This window comes from Diospyros lotus, chromosome 1 (assembly GCF_014633365.1).
Source record: "Diospyros lotus cultivar Yz01 chromosome 1, ASM1463336v1, whole genome shotgun sequence".
NCBI classification, from domain to species: Eukaryota; Viridiplantae; Streptophyta; class Magnoliopsida; order Ericales; family Ebenaceae; genus Diospyros; species Diospyros lotus.
Window position 1 is genome coordinate 29,259,513 of NC_068338.1, and position 16,156 is coordinate 29,275,668.

The following is a 16,156-nucleotide window of genomic DNA, read 5'->3' on the forward strand; positions in this document are numbered from 1 at the left end:
ACCTCCGAGCAGCAGATGCAAAATACTTGACAAAATAAACGTCCAGCCTTTGCCAATAATGCCTACCACCAGCAAGCAGGGAACCAGGCAACGCCAAATATGCTGTGCTATGTTTCAAATTAATTATGATCTCTCAGGTATCAAACATAAACCGCCCCTTCTGATCCCTGAGCTTCAGGACATTACACATCTCTTTTTTGGGGTGCGAAACCAGTAAAGGATTCTGGGAAAGCACGAGGAAAGATAAGTAATATAATTATGTGTGCGCGCGCCAAAGAAAACTGTGGTCGAAAATGGCATGGACAAGCAATTGGCATAAAACTGGCAAAGGGATACTTATTTTAACAAAATAAACTACAAGACTCACCCTATACATTTATCTACAGTGAGCCGAGGCGCTTCCGGAATTTGCTAACTTTTCTTAAGTAAAGCAACTGTTAACTATATATCAAGTTGATAAACATCTAATTTGATATTGAGGAAAGAAAGACTAGGAAAAAAGGAGGAGAGAGAGAACTGCAGGGAGGCAAAAGCATGAGCATCCACTTGTGCACAAAACCAAATTGGGCCCCAACAAGGATTACTATTCTACAAATTTTGTACTAAAAAATTAAAAATCAATTTACATGTGACCTGCTGCACCTCCAATGAATAAGGAATGCCATGAGATGATGGAAATGGCTGTGCCACTGACGTGGGTGGACTATTTCTTGATACTACTCTCAAAGCCTGCAAATGCATCAGTGTTCAGCTTTTATTACAAATTCCATGGACTTATTTACCACAAAAACAAAACTGTGTACAGACCAAAAATAAAAAGGATTTTCCTGTGATAGCAAATGAAAATAAAATGCTTTTTTTGTTTCAGGACAACTTACAGTGGCAAAATGATAAAAAAGAACAAAGGGGGGGAAAATGCATGCAACAGTGTTTAGCTCTTTACATTAGAAGCATGAGAACAAGCACATAACAATTTCCCAGGTGAACAAAATTACTTTAGCTAATGAACTGATATAGAAAATGGAGAAAAATTGTAGAAAGAGAGAGACCAAATAAAATTTGGTGGGAAACATGTCTTCCCTTAGACATGACATAAGATTTGAAGGTTTTACAGGTGATATAGCCATGGATAGAGATGGCTGGTAGTCTATAATTCATGCAACTGACCCCACAAATGAGATTAAGGTTTGTGATTCTTGTTGTAATGAATTGATACAAAGCCAACATCATACCGCATGCAATCTTAAATCTGCCTGAAAGAACGACAGACAGCTTCTTGGGAGAAATGAAATTCGGCTTTTTTATGATTATTTATGGGTGAAAAACTAGCATTCCTAATAGCCAATAAATTTGTAAAAGTAGACATCAGAAAGCAACTTCTAGTACGGAATATCAGTTAGCAGATATATTCAAAAAGAATACCAATCAATATGACTGATGAACTTTAGAATAGTGTATTGATGGTGAAAATTAAATCTAGGCATAAACTATATAATCACTTTCATCAGGAACCTTAATTTTATTTCTCTTCAAACGATCAGATTTATGGTTATTCTGGAAAATTTTAAAAGCTAATTAATTAGAATAGCTGCAAACTCTTTTTACTAATTGTCAATGAAAAGTCACAATATAAACCTAAAAAAACCATAAAAATGGAAAGACAGTTGAATATTGGCTACAACAGAAGTACCAAAACCAAGCTATATCTCATTTTGGCCAGATGGACAGATAATGGAATTCACTCTTGATATAACTTGATATAAATTAAATAAGGGGAAGCACAAACCACAAGAACTTTTCCACTCCAACAGAAAACCGTGCTCTAAAGATGCAACAAAACAATCAACAAGGGGAAAGGATAGAATACACAACAATGCACGTACATGGCAAACTACTATTTTCATTATTTATCATTTATTTATTAGGTGTTAGTATTCAAACTCCCGCCCCCCCCCCCCCCCCCCCCCTCCCAAAAAAAAAAAAAACAAAATTCTTTTTTGCCAATGGTCAGGTTTAAAACCTACACAAGAAAGTGATGCTTTTCCTAAACCTCATTAAGTAAACATTTCATAATGATGATACATCGTGGTATTTTACTATTTTAAGTTAATAAACAAAGATTACCACTCATCAATGTACACAAGCTAACAGAAGTTATAAAATATGGGAATTTTAAACCAGTTATGCTACCACTTACAGATAATACTAATAACTTATAGCTGGAAATATCCACTGGCCAACAACATATTGCCTCAATTTCCAGGAACCAGGAATGTGGTGCACCTCCGCACTATCAAAGTATAATTTACAAGGCTTGCCTACAAAATAATCAAAGAGGTTCACAGTGAAGGAACACAATGACGGTAGGTAATAGAACACAAGTCAAGATCAAGAAGAAGGAATCTGTAAATGCTAGTTACTACACAGATTAGTGAAGTAATTTTTCACAGAAGAGCCTAAATAAACCCAAATGTAAAGAAACCTTAAGGAACACAAACTTTCTGCCATAATGGACTTTGAAGATAACTTAAAGACAAAAAAGATCAAGGGTACACAAACCAACAGCCCGAATAGCTTTTTTATTTTCTCCTGGTCCTCAAGGTTCTCGCTAGGGTAGACTGTAGAGCCTAAAACCAACAAATAACAAACATCCTAAAAGGAATGTAAAAAAGATTCAGCCTTAAGCAATTGAACAAGTAAGCATATGTTATCCCTACCTATATATCTAGGGAAATATCTTTCTGAATTCCCACCAGAGAATGTGATGGCATACATAATTAGTTATACAACAACAGGTTGCAACAAAAAAATTAGAACCAACAAGACTGACACTGATATCCTCTCTGTCTCTGTTCCAAAAAGAAAAGGATTGAAAGGTGGACAAGAAAACATCCTAAATGCTGGACAAGTAAAGGAATTACCTGAATGCTGAACAAGTAGTTAAGATTCCATATAAAAAGTGAACTTAATAATAATGAATACGCTTTCCAAGTATTGGTACCAAGACTGCAAAGATTTAAGGCAAGAAAATAGCATAAACTACCTTGACAATGCCTCATGACAAGCTCGTGCTTAGAAGTTCAGCATGTGATTCTCTGCCAAATGTTTCGTCTTCAAAATCTTCATTAGTAGAATTCTCTTGACATAGTAACTTGGTTTCTTGCATAGAGCTCAACCCAAGTGAGTCCCAAGCCATTGGACGCCCCAGCTGCATTGCCCCTTGTTCAGAACCATGACTTGTTTCAACATTGTCCTCTATATTATGACTACCATCATAATACAAAAGATCCATTCCCTTATCTTCATCCATGCATGATGACTCAATGTTGAGATCAGAGTTCAATTCAAATCCACTTTGTTCCCCAACCCCATGATAAGCCACTGTCACCGTCCCCTGCTCAAATGGCTCGGCAATGTCTTTCTTTTGCCTCTTCCATTTCTTCGTAGATGAAGTCCCATCATCCTCAAAATCTTCTTCTTCTCTTTCCCTATGTAAATAAACCCATAACTTTCTTTCCCCATCGAACTGCACACAAGGATCACGTTCATAATGTAGACGGTCCAAAGCTCCACTGACAACTTGATTGACCTGTGCATCAGACACATCTTCCACCACATACTGTGAGTCCCTGAGCAAAGTACAAACATCTGCTCTGGTTCCAATACTTCCAGGTAATCTTGCAGCTGCATCTCTGACAAGACAGAGAATGGTCACATGAGGTGGCCGATCACGTTTCAGCATAAAATGGTCTCGGGCCTTAGACGTGGGCTTACCGCCACACCTTCTCAGAGGAGCAACAATTGATTTCCTACCGTCAATAGCTGTGTAAGAGAAGGCCCTGTCAGGAATGGAATACCTAAGAACTTCCTCTTTGCGGAAATAATCTCTCACTTCTTCAGAGCTAGGGGTGATCGTGGTCAGACTTTTCTGAGCTCTTAGGTCCCTGAACCTTTCTTTCTCATCCAAATTAAATTGCATCAATGATGAAGGGGGGGCAGGGAGACTTCCTATTTGTTGAAGGGTCTCTTGTCCACTTTTAAGCCAATTAGCAAATGCGTCAACTAATTTCACAAGCATTTTGTAAGGAAGGCCCCAAGCCTCAGGAGAGGTCACTTCTTCAATGGCTTCATGATCTAATGAAATATGAGGAACTGGACCAATCCAGGACCAACTTTTGGTAGATTTTTCATATACTACAAGTGGCTTCCACCCTTTTGCGCCTAAAGGTGCTGTCTTGGATGAAAACATCTTCAAAACTCCTCTGACCAAATCCTGAAGTGGTTCCTGAGTTTCAAGAATGCAAGGATCCCCAGGGTTTGACCTCAGGCGGTTCACAATCTCCTGAACTGTCAGAGATGGGACATTCAGTTGCACAAAATTCTCAGATTTATTGATGTCCAATTCCTCATGAAGATAAACTCCATTGCTACCTTGTGTGGTATCTTGCTCCTCCCTGGGTTTCAGTTCTTCATCATTTTTATCTGGATACTTTCTAATCTCCAAAGAATCTTCTGGAAGCAGGGTTACCATTGCCATACGAACTGCAGAAAGAAGATGTATAATGGAGAATGAGAAACCAGAATGGACGGTAGGCGTAATCAGAGTAAATGGCTTCTTCTGGGGTTGGGGTTCCAGTTCTACATCTGCATCGACTTCTGCATCAAGTGGGTCCAAAGTTCCCATCTCAAAAGTATCCAAGTCATCCTCCAACTTCCTTTTTCCCCATTTCTTAGAGGATGTGGTGTCATCAAGTTGCTGCTGAGTATTAGAGTTCATAAAATCATTATCATCTTGCTCATCGAGAGATACAGCTTCCTTTACATTCCTCCTCTTTGCCAATGATAAAGGGATATCAGATCTTACATATAGATCATCACCATATGTTTCCAAGACTTTGCCTTTCTTTCCCAATTTACCAATAATTCCATTATCCTCAGCAAATTGACGTATTTCAAGTGAATCCTCCTCATCATCAAGAATGTAATTATTTGAGAAATGTGACTGATGGATAGAATAATCATGATGCTCAAATTCCCCTTTCTGCCTTCTATCCTTGTGGTGGGCCTTCAGGGAGGGTAACTGAAATCCTTCACTGATTTCCTGTTGCAAGTGGCCAGTCTTCCCCAACTTGTGTCTTCGTTTCTGCTCACCATCACCATTTAACCCACCTAACACAGAGAAATAGCTGTCTTCAACTGCTTTAGCAGTAGAATTTTGTAAACGAGCAATACCCTGGCATCTTGCCTTTCTTCTTTCCCTTCGAAGAATAGTTTTCTACTGCTGGTGTATGAGGATATTCACCAAGATCAGCCAACTTCCTTGAGGAATGTAACAATCCATCTAGAGGCTGAGTACTCACCTTTTTAACTTTCTTACTAAGTTTAGCTTTTTTAGGCTCTGGAACAGATTTCATGAAGGAACCATCCATGATCCCACGGGGATAGGCCAGCTTGCTCCTCATCAAAGGATTGTCATCCTCATCCTCATCAAATGGTTCAGATGAATCTGATTCTGTTTCCTCACTTTTGGCAAGCCTTTCACTGCTTCCCGGTGCAGCCATTTCTTGCACTCCATTCTGCACAGAAACTGCTCGGACTTTCTTCTGAGGTAGCTTTGCTCTGGCCTCTGAACGACCTAACCTATCATTCACTTTAAAATCAGAAGACTCCATCTCAGTCTTCCATTTCTTGCTTTTAGCAGTCCAGTCACCATATTCAAAGGAGTCGGTGGAGCGAGCTTCCACTTGTGCTTTCTTAGGCCAAAATTGGTCACCTCCATCTGATAACTCATTCCTACTTCCTTTCAGTGATAAATTCTGAGCCTGGATTTTCCCATACTTCGTCTGATCTTCAACTGGAAACCGCTGAATGTTCTCAGCATACTTGGCCTTTTTGCCATAATCATGAGAAATCCTTGTATTAGAAGGTTTTGCAGTTAAGACTTTGATATCTGACAACTTATTTACAGTTCTGTTGTTACCATAAGCATGTAAATTATTCTTTAAGGACCCAGGCAAACCCATAAAACTGTTGGTGGAACACTCATCACCTCTCAAAGCCTCATGCTTCTTTCCCCTTTTAAAAGGCCCATGTTTCTCCAACGCACTTGCTCGTGAAATATTCCGACCTCTCTGGACTGCTAATTCATACATTGTTTCTTCAAAATCATCATCATCTCTCATCTGATCCCTCATCCGGACTGCTTCTCCCAAGTCATACCCTGCTGACTTATTTTTTCTAGGAAGACCTGGCAATGGTGAACCATAAAGGCCTGACTTCATTTCTGTACCATGGTGAATAGAAGGAAAGTAACCAACTAATTCTTTGGCCGAAGCCATCTTTGCCCCAGCCATCTTCAATGTTCCTTTTGGATTTTGCTTCCCAAGTTTTGTCTGTTCTAATGGCATCGACCTCCCCCGGGATGGAAAATCTAATGTTGGATTTGCCCCATAGACAGAAGGATGGCTCACTTTCGGACCATGCTTCCGATCCTTCAGCCTTTTACTCCACAAACCTGCCCCTGATTCAGCTCTTTCTGAGGACTCGGACTCCAACTGTTCCATATTTTCATACATTAAACTCTTCTGGCTTTTCATTATATTTAATACACGAAGCTTCTCTTCGATGCTGTATCCTCTACAATTAAGCCAAGCATCCCGTATCTGATAAAGACTGCTAACGGTCGAGTTTTGGTGCTTCCTCAGAAGATGGTAGTGTTGCCGCTTCTGGAATGATATCAAACCTTGTCGATACAGAGCAACCCTTGGCTCACACAGCCCTCCTTTCAACAAATCAAAGAGCATGGCAAGAGGATTTCCAAAGTGGAGGTTAGAGCCCGTAAAAAGCTCTCTCAAGGTCTGCATGAACATCTCTTGGTCCATATCGGGAAGATACTTTGTGAGGCTAAATCTCTCCTCCTCAGTCAAGCATTCATTCCAGACATGCATAGACAAGACATCACCCAAACCAGGAAGATCATACAACTCAAAAGGGATGCTGCAAGTCTGATCGCCCACTTGACAAAATTCTTCCCCCACTTCCCCCAGTTCCAACAAATCAAAGTCATCGGAACCAGCCCCAGAATCACAGTCGTCGAAGTCATCGTCATCATCCTCAGATTCGACCGCCGAGCTCCGCCGTTGAAGCTCGTCATCCTCGCTCGACATGCTCTCCTTACTCCGTGACGAAAACTCCGAATCAAGCCTCGAAACCTTAAAGCTATTCTTTTCAATCGCCATTCAACATAACCCCGACCCAAACACACCAAAACCAGCAGCAACTGCCCGAATTTCAAATTCCCCCGCCGCACCAAAGTAACCAACAGAAACCCTAGAAAGACCAATACGAACAAGATAAACACCTCTCATTACACATCCAACACTGAGATTCGAAAGAAAAAGAACGACTTTGGAATCATTCAATAATAATCACCCACACAAGCACATCTATATACGCATTGAAAAAAAAAACAAAGAAATTGGATCCGAAAATACCTTAACGCGGATTGATTATAGTCGAGGCTCGGAATTCAGGGAGACAGGCGAGGATCGAAAAGCGGCGGAAAGAGAAGAACAATGAGAGTGGATGGAGAAAGGGAGAGGCCCTGTGCTTGTTAATTAGGGGTCCCTGGAAACCCTAGAAGAAGAAGAAGAAGAAGAAGACGAAGAGGAAGGGGGATAGGAGAGAGAAAGAGGGTGACGAGGCGGTTTATATACGAGCGAAGTAACGAAGAAGACGACCGGGGACGTGGATGGGCGTGGGCCGTCCGATCTGTGATGGGCGAGTCCGAAAAGACCAAAAAGGGCAGAGCTGCTGTACATAGAAGAAAAATACCAAAAGGAAAGAAAGAAAAGCTTTGCAGCAGAGAGAGAGAGAGGGACGGGGGGAGAGATGATAGGATCTGTGCTGTGCTGGAGCCTGGAGCTTGACGTTGTTGGCCGTGTGACATTGGAGAGAGACGGCGAATCAGGAACCCGTTGCAGAGCTCTGCGGGTTGTCCGGTCGGGCTGGCAGGGTCATCCATCCCTAACCCGGGTTTGGATTTTTGGATTTAGGCGATCTCTCCGTCTCTCGGGTTCTACAAATTTCACCGATCCGATCTCGTCTGATTTTACTTACAAACTTATTGCATTAATTCCTTCACCCTTATTTAATGGTATGGTGTGCTTCCGATCATGGAAAGATCGATTCCCCGTTGTTTGGAAGATTTTTTAATAATAAATTAAAAAGGCATTTCAAATCATTCTTAAAACGGTAAACAATCTTTTGTTTTATTCCAAACAACAATAAGTAATATTTTATTTCCATTATTATGTTTGTTTATAATTCATTTCATTTAATTTTATTATATCTCCAACTCGATTCTATATTTTATTTCTTATTATATTATAAATAATTTATTCTCTATTCTGATTTTATCTAAAAAAAAAAAAGTGTGTTTACTCCTATTCTCCTCCCTATTCCACTCCATATCCTACTTATTTATTAATAATTCTAATTCTATTTATTTTACCTCATTTATAATTTTTATTACTAACAAAATTTATTATTTATTTGATAATTTAATAATAAATATGATGGTATTAAATTTTTATAATATTTAATATATTTGTAAACAAATTTACTAATATTTTTTTAAAAATATTATTTAACAAAATTATTTGAAATATTTCTATAACTACAAAATTAATATTTTAATATATTCAAATTAAAATTTCAACAACGATCATATTTCAACGGCACACACAAAATGAATAATCAAATGTACAAAATAATTAAATATTCGCTTACAAACAAATGTATAATCAAATACACAAATTAATCAAATATTCGCATACAAACAAATGTATAATTAAATACACAAATTAATCAAAATATAATTGAAACCCAATATTTTAATATATGCAAAATTTAGATAAAATACATAATTAAAATCACAAACCCAAATCAAATCGAGGCAATTGCTAAATGCAGGAGGAGGGAGCTGTCATTGTCACCGCTATCATTGATAGTTCCTTGTCGGTGCCCACATTCTTCTCTGTTGCTCCTCGTCGTTTATCCTTGTTGGTGCTCTTTCTTCTTCGCTACTTCTCGTCACGGCCGCCTCAAGTTGCCTTGCATGTGCTCCTGTTGTTCGTTATTGAAGCTGTTATTACTCGTTGCCAGCATCTTCTTCAACTTTCATATGCAATGGAGAGCTATTGGAGGTTTTTCAAATTTGAAATGTAACATATGCTAGCCATCGGAAAAATGTAAGGAGCACAAAATCACTCATCATCTATATGGAACCCTTTGAAGTTTCATATAAATTTGAGAAAAAAAATCGATAAATAAAGAGACTCGTTTGAGAGGTTTCCAGTGATTTTCTCCTCAAAATTTAATTTGACGATGAGCAGAAGCTAGCATCGGAGATAGCCTCAATCTCTTCCAACACAATGCTAGTATAATTTTTAACTATGCACTATTAGTCATTATCGTATGATTAATGATTATTGAATATTATTATATGTTATTTTAAAAAAATATTAATTATTAAAAATCAGACATGCACAATACTTGCCTAACATGCAATGATTTTGTTTTTTTCTTATACACATACAACTCCAACATATACTCTCTACTCCTCATCCTATCCCTATTTATAGAAAATAAAATCAATTATCTATTTTCAATATTTATAATAAAATATTGAATAAGACTTTAACAAAATATTTATTTAATAGTAATTGAAAATTGTAAGTTATTTAATTTTGTAAACAAAATTTTGACGAATGCAAAAATTAATATATTTATAAAATAAATTTATTTTAAATTAGAGACCGTGACTTTAAATGTGTTGATAAACTAATTTTTATTTTTAAAAATAGCTTTTTTGGTTTTTTTTTTTTCTTTTCATTCTTCAACTTTTTCTTTCATTTCATTGAACTCGTCTCATCTACGCATTGAACGTCCAACATGAACTGTGAAACTCTATAAGGGTTGAAAAAATGTTTATTTATGCATTAACGCGATGAACATAAAATAAAATATTCAACTAGTCATTAATTGATATATTAATTTCTAATTACATCTATTTATTTAAATATTCTCTTATAGTATTGTATTTATAAACTTTTTATACATATTTCAAAGTCAAGTTGAAGGATTATCCAACTTTGAATAGTGAGCTATTTTATGATTATTAATATAGGTATTTCACGCTTTACTTTCAATTACTTTAATTTTAATTATGTTCATAGTCTTAATTATTTTATGATTTAGTTTTGAATTTTGACTTTCCTTTTCCATTGAGATTGGGGTTTGCCCTAACTCTTAGTTTTCATACATGCCTTGGGGGAGGATTTATGTGTGAAGCCCAGCACACAGCAGTCCACAATAAAAATTAAATTTATAGTATAATTTTTTTAATTATTTAATATTAGTCCAGCTCAAAATCACTGTAGTCCACCCCATCCCACCCTTATCTTCTCCTTCCTATCTCGACCTCTCTCTCGCTCATGGCTCACCCTCGCTGCCTCTCGCTCTTTGCCTCCTATTCTCTTGCTTGTCCACTCGCGCTTGCCCTCGCTATCTGCCTCTCCCTTGCTCTCGCTCTCCATCGCTGGCTCTCTCTTGCTCTCGCTCGCCCTTGCTCTCTACCTCTCTTGCTCTCGCTCGCCCTTCGGCTCTAGTTGCCTTTCTCTTGCTCTCGCTCGCCCTCGCTCTCTGCCTGACTGCCTCTCTCAGTCTCTCTTGCTCTTGCTCGCCCTCGCCCCCATGCTCGCTCGACCAGTCGACCTCGCCCTCTTGCTCGCTACCCTAGCCCCTTGCCTCTGATTCAGGTCTTCGTTTTACCCTACCCCCCCCCCCAAAAAAAATAATAATAATAAAATAAAATTCAATTTTGCTTCATTCGAGCCCAGGTATGTTTTCTCTTATTTCAGTTCTTTAATTCTCTCGATTGACAACTAAATCTCGACAGTTCTTTTATTTTTCGCCCATATTTTTTTTTTACTTGTTTATACTTGATTTGTTGTTGAAATCGCTGCCTTTTTTCAGCAAGTTTTAAGTAAGTGATTTTGTTGTTTATGCTTGATTTGTTGTGTCTGCTTGCCTATTTGACTACTGCATTTAACTAGGAACTTAGGAATTAGTGTGGCTGGAAGCCTGGAATTTCTTATTGCGAATCTGATATTGAATATTTGAATCGACAATAATAGATGTAAACTCTGTTGTAGGTGAATTTTTTGTTTCAAAATCTCGTTAAGCACAAGTTTAATGAAAATTTATTGTACTGACTTTTTGGTTTTATAAAATTTTTATTACATTAGCTTTTTAAATTTCCGCCCACCCCAAACCTAAATTCCTAGATCTGCCCTATATTTCTTTTTTGCCATTTTAAGTGATCATCTTGTTTTTTCCATTTTAAGTGATCATCACAATCAAGGTTTATCCTGGTCATAGGCTATCTAGGTAGCCTAGGCCCATGCCCATTTCAAGCCACTTAAAGGGCATGTCCATTTTAAATTAATTAAAAATAATAAATTTAAAAATTGAAGAGACATTAGAGGGCCATACCCATTTCAAACTATTATAATTTTGTAATTAATCTCAATTTATCACCTTCCTTTTCTCAATAATTAATCTCACGAGCATCACTACAATTTTTAATTAATCTTAATCTCCTGTATTTCTTTATTAATAATCAATCTCATTCTCATGCGCTTGGCACTGATACCCATCCCCTCGCAATTATTCTATGTATTTTTAATTAATCTCAATCTCCCCATTGTATGATTGTATTACAACTATTTTCATGCACCTGGTAGTTCCTGCAACTCCATCGTCTTCCTCAGTTCCTCTTCTTCTCAATTTTTTATTCATCCACTGTCACTAGCATGTCATCAATTAACATCTGTCATTGATCTGTGCAGACGTAGGTTCTCAATCCAACCGATTTCACAACTACGTTTTCTCTTCAGCGATTTCATTTTTGTCCTCATCATCCCGTTGTGTGACTTATCGGGTATATTTTTTGATTTTTTTATTAGCCCTTAAATTATCAATTAATTTTATATATATATTTCAATATTTGTGATCCCCTATTATTAGTGAATCTACACTAATGGATTGGTGATGGTGTCTATTAAAAAACATATGTTGGAACAAATTAATTGTAATAGTTTAATTGTTGATTTTTTATCTAAAAATGCTGAAAGAGTATTTTAAAGTGAAATTTTGTGAATTTTATATAATAATTTTTTTTAGTCATATTAATTTTATTTTTAATTATAGTCGTAGAAGGTCCTATAAAAAATTTCACTCATAGTCTCTAAAATTTCACCGACCTTGATCACAATCTTAATTCAAACATTTTATTTGATTTATTCTTTTTCTCCTCAATAAATAGTGCATAATTAAGAAAATGATATCGTTATATTTTGAATAGTAAAGCCATTAAACTTTTTGTATCAAGATTTAATCTTCGAATCATAAATCTCTCTTAAGGATAGTGCGTCTTGTGGTATGCCTCAATCTTATTTTTTTATTAATAATTAACTTTTAATGTATGATTCAATTATTCATAATTAAAATTACTATAAATTTTGAATTTGAATATTTAAGATATTCTCTATACTTGTCTTCTAACACTAAACACGTGGTATACATTATTAACCTCACTAACTCCTTGCAAAGTTAAAAATCATGGTAGATAAGTTTTTTTTAGACATAACAACATGCCATACCATTCTTAAAGTGGAACAAAACATACTTTAATGCACATAATTAACAATATTGCGATTTTCTTGAAATTTGCATGTTTCAAATCAACACATATAATAGAAGTCAAAACACTTTAAATTCAAATAAACTCTTACTCTATGTCAGAGTTCTGACAAATGTAACTCTCCTAGTACTTGTTCAATCCTCGACTGCAAATTTTTTACTGTTTTTTTTTTATTTTTTATTTATATTTGATTCTCTATACATATATATGTAATCCCATCTATTTTAGCGTAATTTACAAAAATAAATACTAAACATTTAGATTTGTTACACTTTTAGATTTTTTTTTGTATTTTAGTAATTTATTAGTTTATTACAATCATAAAACACTATTAGAAACCTAGTGTTTAGTAAAATGATGATTTAACAAATTGGTTAAATAATAGAAAAACTAATTAGCCATAATGAAATTGTGCATATATTTAATAATAAAAAATGTGATTTTGATGATCTGAACAAAATAAGTTATGATTATTATATGAAACGTTAGCATGGTAAGCTAAGTCATTGGGCCATTTCATCAATTAGTGTAAGTCCGTTCAAGAGTTAATTTTGATTTACCTTCTCAGTGGAAATTGAGGGTACAAGTAGTGAGAGACAGCGTAAGAACAGTGATTCTAAAAGTTTGATTTTGATTATAAATAAGTATTTTATTTAAAATAAATTAAAATATATTTCAAAGTGAAACGTGACTTTAGTCAAGTCTAATAAAACTTAGTTAATTAGGATAAATATAAAAATTATCTACACGATGCTCAAAACACAAAATCACATGAGACTCCAAAGACTTTTCAAAATAAACCATCATTAAAGCTATCCCTAAGGAGATGATAAACTCATATTAATCAAATTTAAAGGGGCAAGGAGAGCTGTAATAAGGGTTTCACTAGTGTTGTGTGCCATTGACTTCGTAATCCAAAGTTAAAATAATAATTTATGATGCTTGAGGGTCACAGCCTAATAGTTTTGGCGATTCATGTGAGGATTTGCTTTGTTGTGGTTTGAGTCATTGTCTTGGGATCAAAACCGAACACCTTTAGATTTCCTAATTTACTCTCTGCACGCTCTGTTGGGGCTCGTGTGTGAGGTGCCCACGAGAGGGTGTAATCCCAAGATAACAATTTATAACTTTACAATTATAATTTAACTATAATTCGAACTTGTTTGATAATAAGAAATTGATTTGTCCTTCACATAAAAAGGGGAATGTGCCTTCATAGCATAACACAAATGATAAAGCTTCTATGTTTATTTGGGAGTGGCGGGAGATTAATTATTGATGGAGATAAAAAATACTCAATTTAGTGGAAACTTATCACGTGTTCGTTTGGAAGCGTATAAGCTTATGATCGTATCCGATTTACTTGAAAATTGAACTAAGGGAAAGGACAGTCTCTGCCAGGATTAGGTGGGCAAAGTCTAGACACCTAGATAAAAAAAAAAAGAAAAATTAAATAATCTTATTACATGAAGAATTAGTTGATTTTTCCTTATCATACGAGTCAATTATGTAATTAAATTGTGGTTATGAAGTCAATAATTATTGTATTTTAACTTTGAATTATGAAAGTAAGTACATGTGATATTAGTGGAACTCAAATAATTACTCAGTGATTCTCTATATTTGATTAGATAAGGGTTTTATCACATCTCCAAATGATACAAAGATAGTCTAAAATAACGATTTATATTAATAAATATTAACAATTTTATACGTTTGGAACTGTAATTTGAGTATCATGTAAATATAGTCATCAGGTTTATCAGTGTACCTTAACTATCATTTATTGTTTAAAGTTGGTCTCCTTGCTCTTTGCTAATTTAGGTTTCTTTTAAATAGCCTCGAACAGAGTCCTTTTCTACTTTGGAACCTATTTTAACTTATCATAAATTAGAGGCCTGATTGTAAAAATCAAACGCTTTAATAGGATTAGCAATGGGTTTCCCAATTATTTATTTAAAATTAAAATAAGCATGAAAATTTTGATGTATAGACATAGAATTTATTTGAAAATTTGTTAAAATAAGTATTAAATACCCTCACAGTTATTATCTATTTAAAATTAAAATAAATATAAAAACTGAGATATATACATGCGAGTTATTTGAAAATATGTGAAAATAAGTACATAAATATGTACACGAGAGACCAACTGCTATTCCTTAACTTGCCATTAATTAATGATATGAATTTGATTTATTATGTTGATGTGACATCTTCAAATTAAAATATATTTATTTGGGTACGTTAGATTTTTTTTTTATTAAACATGTTTAATTTGAATTTTTAAAAATTAAAAAATTAGCTTTGTCATCAAATAACTAAAAAGAAAAAATTAAACCCAAAAAACAAAAATTCAAAACTAACTAAATATGAAGCGAAGTATATAGAAAAAGCAATCGATCCACAGCGAAAAAGGTTCGAACTTCAGATCACTACTTCGCAAGTAAGTGGTACAACCGCCAGACCGATGCCTGTGTGGCTTTTGGCCCTTGAGCTAACATATACAAGTAAGGATCTAGGGTTTCGGAACCCTCCCCCCCCCCCAACCAACTTGCAAGCTGTCCCGCCTATTGCTCTCGGAACCTTCACAATCCATCTTTTTCACTGATATAGTTTTCCAGTAAACTCAGAGACTTGAAGGCTTGTTACTTTCAAAATCATACAGTTTATTTGGTATTTGATCCTGTTCAGAGTTGATTAAAGATGGCAAGGAGACCCCAGCCGCAAGACACCATTCAGTTCACGAAAGAGCCTTACATCGAAGATGTCGGCCCTCGCAAAATGTGAGTTTCTTCAGTTTGGATTACTGATCAGTTTGCGTGGTAACAGTTGTTCAAGTCTCCTGTTTTGTTCTCATTGATTATTTTATTTATTTTTTGTTTCGTTGTCTGGGTTTTTTGTCACGCAGCAAAAGCATCCGTTTTTCTATGCTTTCTGAGTCCGAGATATGCAAAGCAGCCGAAGTTCAAGTGTACCGGGGCGTTTACTATGACTCTGCTAAGAAGCCCATCGAGAATGGCTTGTTAGACCCGCACATGGTACTTCTTTGTATATCCTCATATATTGTCTTGGGGAAAAAACTGGGTTTGCTATATGATGATTTAATTTGTTTGATGGGGCTCTATTGTGATCAGTAATTTCTTGCAAAAAGCAATATATTTGTTGAGGATTTTTATTATTTTTCCCTGTACCTGATTGGTGGGCGAATTTTTTATTTCCAAACTCGCCCCATTTGAGGTGCATTTGGCAACTACTCTTCAGGTTGGATACCTATTACCATCCCTATATTGGAAATTATATTTGAGAATGTTTAGAAACATAGATCTAGAGAAAAGGATTGTGGAATACTCTTTTTTTTTGTTTACAGGTGTGGCTAGGCCTCTTATG

General features: G+C 35.7%; 2 protein-coding genes across 3 annotated transcripts in view; one reads left to right on the forward strand and one right to left on the reverse strand.

Moving 5' to 3' along the window:
• Nucleotides 1–523: 523 nt before the first annotated feature.
• Nucleotides 524–8,091, reverse strand: LOC127797908 (uncharacterized). The gene is given in 5 exon segments (XM_052331109.1): nt 524–729; nt 2,198–2,318; nt 3,044–5,236; nt 5,238–7,380; nt 7,494–8,091. Coding segments are annotated over 2 exon segments (4,182 nt in total). The 5' UTR covers nt 7,239–7,380; nt 7,494–8,091; the 3' UTR covers nt 524–729; nt 2,198–2,318; nt 3,044–3,055.
• Nucleotides 8,092–15,293: 7,202 nt separating this feature from the next.
• The window catches only part of LOC127806224 (DNA-directed RNA polymerase III subunit 1), an 88,767-nt gene continuing 87,904 nt past the window's right edge, over nt 15,294–16,156 (forward strand). The window contains exons 1-2 of one of the 2 annotated variants that reach the window (XM_052343379.1): nt 15,294–15,552; nt 15,678–15,807. In XM_052343379.1, coding sequence (XP_052199339.1) covers nt 15,473–15,552; nt 15,678–15,807 — 210 coding nt within the window. In that variant the 5' untranslated portion in view covers nt 15,294–15,472. The remainder of the gene's footprint in view (nt 15,553–15,677; nt 15,808–16,156) is intronic. The other variant, XM_052343370.1, reaches the window with a different exon arrangement.